Raw genomic sequence first — 15,275 nt, 5'->3', positions numbered from 1 at the left:
AGAAGTTCTTACCATAGACTGCCACCTGGTGGTCAAGATAGAAAACACAGCTATCATAACAACACAAGTTTTTTGACAGAATGAAAAGTGGAGAGCTAGTATTCATACAACATACTGTTCATATTACGAAAAAAGTAATATTTTAACCAGCTCACCATGATATAAGCATTACGGTTCATGTAGCGTATACATTTCTCCAAACACCAGAAACAACATTTCAGACAGCACATGATGAACCTGGACAGGGCACTGTCAAAACCTGTATGGATAAACATGCACAAGGTCAGTACAGAAATAGTGGCAGCAATTATAGTAGCAGTAAAGGAGTAAGGAAAATTGTGTAAATTGCATATGTGTCTTAGCATGTGTATGTAAACCCTTTAGTTTCTGCTCCAGGTATTCCAGTATGAGCCGGAGAAGTTGAACAACTGAAAGAATTAGAGCTCCCAATGCCAAAGACCCTGTGTGATACCTGGAGAGACGCAGAGAAAGAATGCAGTGTGCCGTTACAGGCAATTATGTATTACCAACTAATTAAAGGCCAGTATTTGTGTCCAATTTGAAAAGTGATGAATCCCAGCCTTCAGAGTGTGACCTGACCTGATAGTCCTACTGAATGATGAAAAGAGTGGACACGGTGGGATATCTTGAGGCTTCTTCTTGGCCCAGTAGTAGCTAGCAAATGTGCCAGCTAGGGTGCACTGCTCCAGGGCCATGCTGAAGTTGAGCAGCCAGATGAACACCAGTAAGTTGGACACCTGTAGCAGGAAGAGGCAGCGGTGGTAGAAGGTCTCCCCACCATAGAAGGCGAACAGACACTGAGATCCCAGACACAGTGCTGATTTGGAGATATTGGTTGTGTTGAAGGTCTGTCAGAGACATGAGGGGGGAGAACAGCAGAGTTATTTATTATGTCTACGCAGGGTCGGGCAATAAAAATCTCATGTATTAATATGTTACTTACAGTGTATAGTGTGTAAACTGAGGTTGTGTGGTTTGTTAATGTGAAGAGTTGCACAAATATATGCATTTGCACAGTGTGCACAAGTAAAAATTTTAAAATATAATGGTTAATACAAAAAATAAAAATGATTCATTAAAAAACAATTGTTTTCGAGTTGTTTGAGAAAAGTACATTTACACTCAGTCCAACATAAATCAGAATTTTAGTCTTCTGTAAGAATTTTCTCTGCATACAGCCTTTACTAAATATCAAATACAAATAGTAGAGCAACTGAAAATGATTCATTTTTAATGAATTAAATTTTTAATTTTTGTTAAGTGTGTATATAAATGAACAAATTCTCTAACTACTCATCACCTTGTTTATTTATATTTCTGGACTGTATCCTGCCACATTAATTGATAATAACAAATATATTAATTATTCATTGTTGATGGTGTGAGTATGCTTCAAAAAAAGTCCTTGTCTCTTTCCTCTAACAACACCTGAAACATTGTACAGCAACATAAAATGTAGATAAATGAAAGTAATGGTTACGAGCATATGTACAGTACAGCTCTAGATAAAGTAATGCTAGCTCACTTTTATAGATGACAGTGTGCTGCAGGCATTCCTAGTTTGTCCCAGCTAGTTTGCTGCTGCTTCTTGTGGTATTGTCAGTAATTCTTTCTTCCAAGGAACCAGTATCACAAGATAACACTACTGACTGAGCCAGACACAGTAATTTGGGTCAAATTAATAAATCATCTTCTGAGAAAAAGATATTTTGGGTATCAGAGGATAAGGTTTTACAGAAGCTAGGCTACAGTGTGTGACTCCACAGATATGGTACATATAGCCAAAATTTTTGTATAATAGTTGTATTAGAACCACAGTTTACCATCAGGACAACTCTGCGTTACTGCATTTTTCAGTTTTGTGGTATTCGGTAGATTGAAGATGTAAATAAATCCAGCTGCAGGCAATTTTTAGCTGCACTTCTGTAATTTTACTACTCATTTAGGAGTGAGTTTAGTAGTGGTTTTAGGTTATTTTTGGGCACTGAACAGTCCAAATGAATTTGTCCATATTTACTAAAGGTCTGCAGAAGATTTAGCTGTTGTGACTTTGTCATGGCTTGGAAAAACAAAATGATAAAAAAATTGAACTGAAGAAAATATACTGTACCTCAGGGCTGCAAGTACTGTTGGCATAGGGGCAGTTCATATCAGGAGATATCACTTTGTAGATGGCTTCACCTGAGGATGCTAGGTACCTGGTTTCACAGTGCTGGTTAAAGACATATGTATCTAACAAGCTAATTAGAAAGCTGGCTTATTCAAATGACTCAGCTCTGAGCTGCACAAAGTTAATGTACAATGTATTCCTCTTCCCGTTGCTGCTTGTTACCATTCTGAAGGATACATGGCAGTAACTGCCCAGTAGAAGATGCAAAAGGTCAACAAGACAAAGGTGATGACTGGAAAAAATAGTGTGGACATGATGTGACTGATGGCTCTGCAACAACAGAAAATCGATAAGACCAGGGAAATATCATTGTTATACAGCGTGCTTTCCAAAATCAAATAATTTGAAAGACATTCACACATAGTTTTTGTGATTTTTTTTTTGCAGACTGCTCTTTTTGCTGTCTACATAGCTCATACTTGCTAGCCTCTCTAAGCAGGGCGATAGCCACACCAACTCTTCTCCTTAGGAAGATCAACATCAACAAGATGGAAGCTTCTGTCATTCCCAGAAACACCACTGACAAACACAAATAACATACATTTTATGTTCTTTATATTTTCAGGTACATAGTTTCATTTGTTTTCTTTAATTGCTTTTTCTCTGCTTCCCCCCAACTTGACAGTTTTGAAATTCAGTTGTGTCCAGTTATTTATGATTGCTCTCAAAATGTTATCTTAGTTTGAATGACTGCAGCAGAGATTTTTGGCAATGGGTTGATATACAAATGAATATAATCTGGTATGTTATTGGACATGAAAATGTGGATGAGCATCATCATTAAATCACAACCAGTGTTCAAAACAAAATCACTTTTTAAACAGTTAGTGGGATATTTTCCTGCAGCAAGGAGCAGCACTAAACTTGTGTCCAAACACCAGGTGTAAGGCGCATATGGACATGGTCAGCCACGTTTTGCAGTCTTGGTGACCACAGATACAGCACACTGCTGTACGCAGCCAATTACTGGGACAAGAGACGGAATACATTGTTAGAGGGAGGAATCCATGGTAAGCAGGTGCAGTCGTGCTGGCTTTAGTTCTGTCCAATCAAACCAGCTGCTCTCAGCCCCTTTACAGAGCAGGTTGGAAACCTGACCAATTGATGTGACTGGTGTCAGGATGTGGCAATATATGAGCGGAGACTTTATTTCCTTGTATGTTCTTCTTCTGCCAGTTATATATTGCATTCCTAGACTGACAGTGACAAAATTATTGATGTAGAAGTACTGTCATTTACTCACAGCTGCATCCAGTGTGTGAAATCCACACACATGAAACTTTATAAACGTTTCACTGTTTTTAAAATAATACAATAAAATATGGTAATCGCTGTGTTTATGGTGAAGGCCTGGGTCCGAGTCAGGGTTGCGTCAGGAAGGGCATCCGGTGTAAAACAGGTGCCAAATACTCACTCAGTGTGACGATTCACTGTGGTGACCTCTCACGGGAAAAGCTGAAAGTGGCATTCAGTGTGTTTGTGGTGAAACTGATTGTGATCCACCAGCGCACACAGCCAGTGGATGTGTCATCCACTTTATCCCCACCTACAGCTGCTTTCAAAGCTGATCAAACCATTATGAAATGCAAAAACAGACACAATGTATATCCTCACTGTTGTAATGATGGTATGTCTGTGTGAAACTTGTTCATTTGAAGAAACTGTAACTTACAGCCACAGAGAGGTCAGACTGACTTCACCTGCTGCGTAACAGGATTAACGGAGATGTTAGTTTTGTTATTTATCTCAGCCCATGAGCTGCTTTCATGGTTAGTATATGTAATTTTTAACATGGATTTGGATTCCCAAACAGCGGCTACAGACAATCTCTGGCTGCATCCTGTAAGGACAGGCGGTGTGTCCTGACGTGCACTGACACTATTTGACCATATTCATATCTACAGCCACATACTGAGGACTAGTTCATTTATCATTTAAATATTTCTAAATTTCATGATACACAATAAATTATTCAGAGTGAATTACAGTCAGCACTGTGATAGAGTGGTGACCTGTCCAGGGTGGACAAAATACATGTAGGTACCCAATCGTGTGCTTCCCAGCTTATGTGCTTGTCAGGAAAATTGCAAATACTTCTGTGATTGTGATAAGACATTAACATTATTCTTATTTAGGGTCAAAACAAGCACAAAAATTACACTGCGCTGCCTAATTAGCATATGCACGGCCTCCACTGTGCCTCTCCTCCCACCTTGGTGTAAGTGCATTCACCCATGGCAGGAAAATACCAAACACCAATGCGCAAAAAAGGAGACATATGCTGGAGGAAAATTACATAATGACTGCAAATGAAATGAAATGATGCAGAAATTGTGTTGACAGGAAAATATAGCCCTTAGTGCGCAATATACAAAAAAGTTGTCTGGACTTGTTGCACTGTTGTTAGATGACAAATGAGACATGATTCAGGAATAAAGCATTTGGATGACCTACTGATTCCCTGTGAAATCTGCCAATACAAACTGACTTACATAATATGATCCATGTCTGTCTGAGCTGTAGATAGACCTGTGGGTCAGTCTGCAGTCCAACTTGTGCAATAGTGACATCAGAGCCTGGTCTGCGTCTGAGCAGGGACAACTCATTGGAACAGTACCACATACCTGCGCACGCTCACACGCACACACACACACACACAGACACACAAAAGGAGGTCTCAGTAACATTTGTGCTACTTCTTCGATCATTTCTTTGATGACTTTATGGAAGCTGCAGTCACCTCCAGTACCTCACAGCAGTAGAAGAGGACCTAAGCTTTCCAGACAAATTACTATATATCATATATCCTGCCTTCAAAATAATGCAGTAGTAAAACTACGTGAGCACACACCGTATGCTAGCAGCATTATGACAGCAAGGATGTTGATCCACAGTAGCAGCCCAGCTGTGAACCTCAGCAGCAGGATGAAGACCAAACTAACAGCCAAGGATATCAGCAGACCTCTGTCACAATGTTTTACAAGGTACAGAGAAAAAAAGAACAAAATTATTCAGCACCTCAAAATCCATTAAAGTTATCATATTTCAATTTGTGAGCAGAAACCTCTTTTAAAGTTGCAAACCAGTGTCATTCAGATACGTTTATTCTGGATGTGATTCAGACACAAAGTGAGAAGTAAGTGATAGCAGCAATTTCGAAACTATTGCTTAGAAACCTTTTGAAAACGTTGTAATGAGAAGTGTTGCTGTTACTGGACTTGTTCAAATATTAGTCCTAGCCACACACTAGCTTGTATTCACAAAACTGTCATTATTTTTGAGCCACATTTAAATGTACTCAATTGCTGTTTTCTGTGTGTGTGTTTGTGTAGTTACACAAGTATCCATGCCCATGACTTGGCATAATCTTCAACTATCCTCATGCCCAGCTCCTTGGTGTCCACTAGTCCCGTTATACTCCTGCAGAGAGGACACAGAAATGTGTGTCAATATGCAACAAAGGATGAAAATGTAACTACGAATTAAAAGATCCAGGACAGAAAGAGGAGACAGACACTGGTCCCATATTAAAGACAATGATATGCAGAGTTGCAAGGGGTTGGGTTGGATGTTAGTGCTTCTGAGTGACAAGTCAAAACAGCAAAAGAAAGACATGTTTAAAATATGTAAAAGAAGTTACAGTACTTAGCAGCATGTTGGAGTTCGGTAACACTGCGTGGCATTTCCAGGACATCTTGAAACCTAGTTCTGTTAGCCACAGTCACCGTCCCGTTCAGAGTGACGAAGTCTGGCAGACATCTCTGGAGAACTGATACAAGCAGACACAGACAAAATCAAATGTGAGGTGATTTGCAAATAATTATATTTAGGGCCCTATTTTGAGGGTCCACAGCATCTAATCCAAATATATTGGCACAAGTGGTGTTTGGGTGTGTCCATGTTCATCTTGGTAATTTGGCAACCAGGAAAAACTGATCAAGTGACCCTGCAAGTAGGAAAAGGGCTGCACTTGATCTCCTCATTAAAGCAGTGGTGTGTTTTGGGCATAACATGCAATTATCCAATTGTGTGTAACCTCACATCCCCTTTAAGAGGCGTGTGATGGTTAAATGGTTAAATACATATAGTATATTGATGTGCACAACACCCAATGAACACAATGTCATCTTTTTATTTTTTTAAGTTTTACACGTCCCAGGGTATTACAGACACAGTGCACAAGCACTGTGCATGCACAGACAGGTGCACATCACAACATGGTCATTAACTAGCAATGATGATTTGACTCTTGATCACAGACCTGGTTTTTGCTGGTCAGTGGCGTGGTCACTTTGTATGCCCTCATATTACCAACATGCCCAAAATTTACCTGGACACACCCCGTCATCCAGACACACCTGCTGGTGTGAAGTTGACAGACGGCTGCCTGGTAAGAAGGCGACGTGATGTTCATGTCATGTTCATGAAAAAGGTAATTGTGGAGGAAGGAAATCAGAAAACAGATGCGCTGCCCACGGCACACGCATTGCATTTGTTGCAAGATAGATCCCTTATAGTGACACTTGCTCTTCCTTTATATGAAAAGCAAATGAATAATAGTTTTGGTTTGCAAAAACATCTACAGTGGTTAAGAGAATGTAGTAGGCTCTGGGAGAGAGGTGTCTAATCCTTACATGGTCTACTAGGTACAATCATGGAGGGACAGTCCTCGTCTTGTAGAACCTGGGATACTGGCTGGAAAAAAGGAGAAATAGGGTAGAAAAATAATAATAAATGACAATATAATATATATATAAATCATATGTTTGTATATTCTGGTACTTTGGTCTTTGTGAAATATATGGCCTGCACAAAGACAAAAACATAAAATGAGGTAAATTGTTTTCTTTTTACTGAACTTTAAAAGGGGGGGGGGGTTGAGATTTACAGCAGAGTCACTACAGTGCACACTCTATTTTGACATCCTGTCTATCAAAACCTTTTACAGAGAATTCCCTTCAACTTTTATAATATTGTGTTAATATCCTCTGTGGTGCACATTAATGTTTTTCAAAAGAGTTTTTCACAGGTTATCAATGCACATAAAGTGAGTAATGTCTGTACAGTGTGTACATGTTTCTCAATGATAAATGTGTGTCATGTACAGGTATCAGTGCCAGTACCTTGTCAGGGTTATTAAAGCCAGGCTTACAGAACTGTCTATAATATTCCCAGTGACTTTTGCTGAGTTTGTGTTGCAGCTGCATCTCAGTGTAGGTGGTAAACCTGTCTGGGCACTGTGACACACACATCTGGAAGAAAAGCAACACATAATGTACATTTGTTCATTTGTTAATTAATTTGGGGAAAATATCTACTGCTGTTGTGGGCATATTGTTCTCTTTATCCATGCCAGTGTAACCTTGCAGGCAGCCAGTGAACATTAAGCTGCTTTCAGTAAGAAGTACTTGTTTACTGACAACTGTAACCTTGTCCAGGTTAATGAGAACTAGAGAATATGTGTGACCTTTTGTCAGTGTAAGTTGTCTTTGTTCTTCTACAGTGTGTGACATGAAGAATAGCTTAGTGCTCTCTGTCACAACTGAATCCTCTTTTGGTTGAACTGACATATCAGACACTGTATAGCCATGATAAACGGATGCTGTGTTGTTGCAGCAGATATGCATCATTCTTTGTTAGTAGGGTACCTGAGTTGTGGGGCACTGTAGGTTGATGAGTATAGCCGGACTGGTACATTTTAAGATGTTGAAATGGAATAGGATGGGTTTCTTCCTGCAAAAGTGTTAAATCACATACATACAGTGCATCATCAGTCTGTGGTGTTCAACAATCAGAGTCACTGTATTTGGAGTTAAATACTGTATTTGAGTTTGCTCTGTTCTGCAGCATCTGCTTCCTTTTCAGCTGGTAATTTCCTACATGCCCCAACACCCTGAGCAGAAAAGGCAGTTTCTTTATATGAAAGCATGCAGGGTAGAAGCACAAACAAACATAGCCGGCCGACTGGCTGTTTTGTAAAACTCTAGACATGTTTGTGGTCCCTGTCGTACTGTTTACTTGAATAGGTGCTGGTGCAACCTCTCATAACTGGTTTTTGTTGCCATCCATTATTCAGATGAACAGAGTTGTATTATAATTTATATTTGAGACCCTAAAGTTGAAAAAAGTGCAAGCTGAATGCAACATTATTCCAGTTTGAGGGAATAATGCAGCCACCAGCCCTTTGAATCTTGGGTATAAATATTTAAGTATAGAAAGTGTATATCTTCACTGAAGTGTTGGAATAAGCAGGTACAACATACTGAATTTGGTATTGTATTTGATTTCTTTTCCTCTTTCCACTGTATTTAAACAAAAGAAAATGTGACCATAGTGGAATATCTACAGGGGAAAAACTGCAGATGCATGTAATATGAAAACTGACCTGCTGTTGCACTAGGCTGTAGCCAAACTGGAATGATCTCAAACACAGACGTGCTACATGCGTCACACGCAATGCCCCTTCTTCATGAGGACAGTTATCAAAAGCCATTCAAAAATAGACAAATAGATCACCAGCAGACAATGCATTATTATAACCTGCAGCTACCAAGACTTTGTTTTTACAAAATGTCTCTTGGCCTTTTAATATCAGTGGGCTCCTCTCATGTCCCCAGTACTGTATATACTGTATATATATATGATATGAATATGTAGTATCCAGGAGTCACCAGTAGGTGGTAAAAGCAAGCAAGAGAAACACCCTGTCAATGTAGCTTCTTTTGTTTTTAGGGCTCTTTGCCTGTATTTCTCAGTTATGGTCTTGGTAAATGGTCTTATACTTGTACAGTGCTTTTCTGTGCATCGAATCATACTCAAAGTGCTTTCACACTATTTGGTCATTCACACATTCACACACCGGTGACATCACTGGGAGCAATGTGGGGTTCAGTTCGACATGTGGACTGGACAAGCCGGGAATCGAACCAATAATCTTCCAGTTAGGACCCGCTCTACTTCCTCAGTAACAGCAACACATCACACACACACACACACACAGTTATAATTCTCGTGGCCTGGCAACAAGACAATTTCATTTATCACTGTGGTTGCACCAGTTTCATGAGGAGAAGTTTCATTTGGACTTGTCACGTGGAGAATCAAATAAGGGACCATACTGAGCATCAAACTAATTCAAGAGATAACTGTTGACAAGAGAAGAGAAGTAGTAATATTACAGTACAACTGCCAGATGGTTGTTCTGCTATAATTCAGATTTTCACTCAGAGGGGGGTTGGAAATATGTACCAGGGACTTGATCTTCTGAAGTCTGCCTTTTCTGTTATTTGGAGGACAGAACCAGAGCATCAGCCTTTGGTATCCCATAATCCATTGGACAATATTGTAGAATTGTAGCCAGGGCATGTTTTATCCACAGAGAGGCAGATAAACTGAAGTTATATGGAGTTATATATGTAACTTCAGATTTCACAAAACGTGCCCCACTTTATAACTAATATGTACATTGTGCTGGTCAATTGACTGATTATTTAATAATCCCACACATTATTTAAGGAGGGGGTGCAGGTTAAGTCTGGCCCTCAGGCCCACTGAAAGACCCAACATAATAACTAAGAAGAGTAATCCTGCTTTTTGTATTCAACATTGTGAATAATATTTAAGGAAACCCATTCCAATGCCTTAAAAGCAGACCAATGTAAATAAATCCTCTGAATTGTGCTCCTTACTATGTAGCCATGGCATTCCATCTACAGCATACAGTATGCATGACTGATGCTAATGTATCTGTTTCAGGAGTCAGGGATTGGGATAAATTGTTGTATGATGATGCTAAAATACACTTTTAGATTATGAGATAAAGTACATTAACAGTACGTATGAAGGAGCAATCACTCGTGTCATTTTTAGACTTGAAGTTATAGCAGTCCCCCAGATGTGGCACAGAATTTTTTTCTAAAACTTCCTGAGGCAAACTTGATGACTACTCAGCTGATTTGATAACATTTTCAATTTCCTGTACTTTGATTATTTCTAGATTTATCTAGAGGCTTAAGCCCCTTATGGGCTGTAACATGCTTATAAACAAAGTGTAAACAAGCATGAAATGATTTCTGTGAAACAATTTGTCAGTGTATATCTGTCCTTCATGATGACATTACATGGTTTTCTTGTTTAAAACAACCTGCTAGCATTAGTTCTGCTACTGCTTGTGCATATTGTCCACCTATAACAGATCAGCCAATACCTGTGGACCATCTGTGATGGGACAAATATCCTCACTGGCCACAGCTGGTCAATATACAAAGTAAACTATTTTCCATTGCTGTAACTAACCTGTTAGTCTGTTGACCCAAATATCACAGTTACTGCGAGTGAGTCTACAGAAAACTGTTGTATGAGTCTGGTTCAGTGGCATTTAATGTTTTATGACCTCCTCCAAGCCATGGGCTCTGCTAATCTACAACCCCAGACCAACATTCTGGTAGGGGGGAAACAGTGAGTCAAATGTAATCACAGTGACTTACGCATTAGAGGTTCCCTCCTGACCACAGAACTGGCCATGGCTGTCTGTTGGATAGAGCACCTTTCTGGGGTCTCCATGTAACCAGGCTAGATAGACAGACCAACAAAGAGACAATTTAATTAATAGAGAAACAGGATGCAGATGGGAGTTGTACAGTGTGGAGACAAGGTTCAGGCCCAGTTGTTACAGTAACAGGAAATATTTGATAACTGAATCCTGAAATTGTACGTTTCAAAGCTAATAAATGTCATCACAAAATACCGTCTTTGTAGCTTTACCCAAAAGACTGTCTGTGCACAACACGACAGAGACATCCAATAACCATGAGAGAAATCTCTATGTAAGTGTGTGTGTGTATTAGTATGACCTCATTCCTGCCTTAGTAGAGAGCAGATGTGGTTAATTGAGCTCTGAACGAGTGGATCAGAGCAGGGGTCCACCGGTGTGTGTGTTACTGGGGTCTACTGATGATGTCATCGTACAAAGAGGGCATGAATCCACTAATCCCACTAGTCTTCCTTCCTACACACACATTCATCTGTGTGTGCTAGAATGTGTGCGAATGTATGAGTGAACAAAGAGCATACAAACAGACGCTCACACAGTCACAGATGCACACTCACAGCCACACACACGGACACAAAGACCAAAATCGTTCCACTCCAGCTCCGTGGCTATCAGACATGGGTGACATCATTCCCGATGACATCACCCTCCCATTCTGATACCCCCTCTCTCTGTACCGTATACTTAGCCCCCTTCGCTCATCTCATCTCTCCCTTCTCTCATCTGTGCTACTCACACATATGGTACAGACACTGTCTACTTTCTCTTCACTCATTCCATCAACCGTTTTACTACATTGTAGATACGCTGCGTGAATATTTCAATAGGTTTATCTGTTGTCCATAAAGTACAAAGATGCTGGACAGGCAGGTCTTAAAGAAGCCAACTTTTCCACACTAAAATCATCTACATTTACATTTCCACATATAGTCAGTCTCTCCAGTCTTCAGTATATTAGCATAGAAAACACAAAGAAAAATGAATTTGAAACTGTTAGTGTGAGGCATAGGAGCCATGGTTGAAAACAAGCAAAATCTATCATTTATACACACACACACACCTTAAAGGTACCAGATATAAAAGCAGTTGTGGTAAATACGCGAAAACAGCAGAAGGTAGTAGGAATGACACCTGCTCCTCATGTATTTATGACTGGGAGCCTTATTTGCTGTTGTAACTTCAGCAATAGTAGAAATAGACTGTAATGGTAGCACCCGAGAAATCTGACTCTACTTTTATCTATTTGTAATCAGCCATCTCAAAATGATTAATATAAAAGTGTGTGGTGCTCTATATATACAGTATGTCATTAGTTCTGTCTGTAATGGTTTAAATCAAACATCTTCGATAATGAAAAAAAATACAAATTCAAGAGAGATACTGAAAAATATGTACATTTTTTGCACATCTCACATAGAAGTACTTGGAAACGCCAGTGGGCTAACACTTGGATGATATCATATTGTAAGTGGACCACATGTTAAAGGGGGTTGACCTCATACTCATCCACGAGTGAAGCTAAGCTCCGCCTACTGTTTGAGACTGGAAGAACAGGAGAGAGCAAGTCGAGCATCAGGAGCTTCTTCCATTGAAGGTGTCTTGATAAAAATGATGATGACAAGCACACACTCTATCATTCCTGTCTGTGTCTAAGGCTTGATGAACAATCCTATACTTTTGACAGGTGGGCACAGAGGCTTTGACTTCTGAAAAGACTGATTTAGGTAAAGCAGCTCAGGGATTCTCCCTTTTAACATGTAGCATTTGCATCCTACCATGCCCATTTACTTGTCTGACAACAGAAAGAGACAAATGTGTCAATGAGAACAATTAGAGTAAACAGTGAGTTAGTCTGCAGTAAAATGCAGTGCAGCCGAGCACAGAGAACCAGAGGAGCCTGTACAGAGGTTTAACCAGCTGGGACTCAGGAGAGCCACCTGTCCTATGTGGACCTGTGGTTGGCTGTGAAGTTCTGCTTAACAAAACAAAACAAAATTTAATTAAATTAAAGAAAAAAAAAAACATTGGTGTAAACTGCACAACCTAAGTATGGAACTTAGATCACGTGATAACAGGTGGCTGATGTGCAACAACTGGGAAAAGGTCAAAGGTCATCCACCAGGAGTCGGTGGAGGGTCAGAGAAAGCTCAAGGAGGATGTTCACATCTCACAACAGAGACAGGGGTTACCATCGGCCCCGTATACAGTACAGTACGCCACCTATTGTTACGTGACTAAAGTTCATGCAATTACACCTGAGCTATTTCCATGACAATGGAACCATTTCTACCTGCTGAAGAAGGCCAATCTCTGAGCTAAATCAGAAATGGTGACATACTTTGTTTCCCACTGATGTCATTATTCTTTTTAACTCTCAAATATCAGTCATCAGCCTCAAAAATCAAGAATGGGTCAGACTCTAATTAATTACAATGATCAAGAATGGTGTCTCATACAGTTGATGACAGCTCAGCTACTTAAGAAATGATACAAACAGATGAAAGGAAATGAAAAAAAATCTCTTCATCATTGACAACATGCAGCGTTTAGAGAAAAAAATGCAGCCAACAGAAAGAATGCTGCCAGATAAACACAGAGACATGCTGCACACAGAGAACACAACCAGGTAGAGAAAACAAGGCTAAACAGAGAAACACTACAGCTTGCACAGAGCTCAAGGGAAAGTAGCTGCTATAAATTTTAATTCCCCTGGAAGCTTCTGATGTGTCATTTGTAGTATTTCTGCAAACATTAGTTTGTATTTTCTTACTTTGTGGTATTATTTTTTTTTTCCAAATGGTGACCAGGAAGGTGAAGAAGGTGTTTTCTTCATTTGTTTGTATTTTGTGTATTTGGGCCACTGTAGTTTTAAAATCAAAGCCTTGGTCACTGTGACCTGCTGTAGCTCTGCTGTGACAGTATCTGCTTTGGTGTACTAGCTCATGACACAGAGGGTACTAGAGGTAGAAACTAGACTGATGGTTTCATATGGAGTGGCAATATCAAGGATATTACTTTTCTTTCAGCTTTCAAATAAAATTCTATGATTCACTTTCCTCAGCTTTCTGCTGTGATGTCATGAGCCAGTGAATATCAATCAGCCCTGGCAATAAAATGATTTATATTGCTCTTTTACTGTCTTCTTGATGACCTTAATTTCCCACACCTCTCCATGTATCTCAGCAAAAAACCCAGATAAGCCTCTAAGTGATGTACTGTCCCCTGCTTCCCCACTTCCTCTGTTTCTTCTCTTTTCCAATCTCTCCCTGTTTTCCTCTCCCCTCCAAACCTCTATCTACTTCCACACTCAATGTAATCAAACCACAGAAGGTGAGGAAATAAACCAGGAAGTCCAGTGCTCCCCACAGTGAATGGTTGAGAGCTAGCCAATAGGAGAGTCAAAGACAGAAAGAGAGAGAGAATACACAAACAGATGGAAAGAGGGAAATTTGCCAGGAAGCACCAGTCATATCTTCAGAGGCTTGATCAGAAATTAAATTAGGATATTTGCTGTTTCAAATGAACACTGCATTTATATATTTCTCACTTCTAAAACCAATAAAGAATAGGATCTATGGATGCAGCTGGGAGAAAAGCACAAGCCACAGCAAACTGCATCAGAAAGCTCAGTCGTAGTTAACAAGTCTGGTTTTGTGACATGAAAAAAGAACAATATTCAAACTATTAAACCTCAACACTTAAAGATGCTTTGACAAACACTTGCCTATTTACAGACCCACGGCTGCTAAATGCTGTTATGTTCAACTGTCTGGTGATGAACAGGTAGTATACAGTGACTTCTTCAGAGCGTATTTAAAAAAAAAAACTAAACAGTTTTTGCTAAAAATAATGTGGTTGATGAGAGCAGTGCTTGCAAGCTGGAAAACCCAAACAGCTGTCCAAACTAGATGTAGAAGCTCTAAAGACATGAGAGGTTTCCTCACAAGAACATCTTTCACATTACACACAAGTTTGTTTTACATTGTTAACAGGATATACCGATTTGTAGCTCATGTTCAAAGGTCATTCTTGACCTTGGAATCAGCAGTTGACAAAATGATCTCACATCAACAATTCCTAGGTGTTTTTCAATCATATAACATTATCACTCTGGGCAGATGGAGTTTGTTCAGTTGTCAAGGAAAATGTACTTGTTCAAATTTTGTTTTTCTTTCTTTAAATCTTTGCCTTTTATTTGACCGTGGAGACATTTGTACAGTGAAATGACAATATAGGCAAGGCAACTTCCTTTATATAGCATATTTCATACACAGAGGCAATTCAAGGTGCTTTACAGAGGCAAGGAAAAGCATAAACATCATTAAAAGCAATAAAATGAGAGAGAGTGGAAATGCCATGCAACAAAAGTCCCCAGCCAGAAATGAACCAGCAGCATTGTGCACTGGTGTTCATCCTAACCAAAAGCCCATGAGAACACTCATTTATAAACACTGTGTCCATCCATTCAACCATCCATGCATCCATTATCAACCGCTTCTCTGGGGTCAAATCACTGTGGCAAGCAGGTTCAGC

The 15,275-nt window shown here is 39.7% G+C and overlaps 1 protein-coding gene across 1 annotated transcript in view; it reads right to left on the bottom strand.

Moving 5' to 3' along the window:
• Positions 1 to 15,275, bottom strand: part of slc44a5a (solute carrier family 44 member 5a) — a 42,962-nt gene that overhangs the window by 6,510 nt on the left and 21,177 nt on the right. The window contains exons 4-18 of the mRNA XM_020619624.1: positions 10,678 to 10,762; positions 7,840 to 7,924; positions 7,315 to 7,443; positions 6,826 to 6,886; positions 5,837 to 5,960; positions 5,528 to 5,611; positions 5,043 to 5,155; positions 4,684 to 4,815; positions 2,611 to 2,710; positions 2,369 to 2,461; positions 2,132 to 2,219; positions 601 to 869; positions 378 to 472; positions 156 to 259; positions 1 to 25 (exon numbers count right to left, since the gene is read on the bottom strand). Of these exons, the coding sequence (XP_020475280.1) occupies positions 1 to 25; positions 156 to 259; positions 378 to 472; positions 601 to 869; positions 2,132 to 2,219; positions 2,369 to 2,461; positions 2,611 to 2,710; positions 4,684 to 4,815; positions 5,043 to 5,155; positions 5,528 to 5,611; positions 5,837 to 5,960; positions 6,826 to 6,886; positions 7,315 to 7,443; positions 7,840 to 7,924; positions 10,678 to 10,762 (1,587 nt within the window). The remainder of the gene's footprint in view (positions 26 to 155; positions 260 to 377; positions 473 to 600; positions 870 to 2,131; positions 2,220 to 2,368; positions 2,462 to 2,610; positions 2,711 to 4,683; positions 4,816 to 5,042; positions 5,156 to 5,527; positions 5,612 to 5,836; positions 5,961 to 6,825; positions 6,887 to 7,314; positions 7,444 to 7,839; positions 7,925 to 10,677; positions 10,763 to 15,275) is intronic.

The sequence above is a fragment of the Monopterus albus genome, unplaced genomic scaffold (assembly GCF_001952655.1).
Source record: "Monopterus albus unplaced genomic scaffold, M_albus_1.0 scaffold223.1, whole genome shotgun sequence".
NCBI classification, from domain to species: domain Eukaryota; kingdom Metazoa; phylum Chordata; class Actinopteri; order Synbranchiformes; family Synbranchidae; genus Monopterus; species Monopterus albus.
The sequence above is the reverse complement of the archived record's forward strand: the minus strand, read 5'-3'. Positions and strand labels throughout refer to the sequence as shown.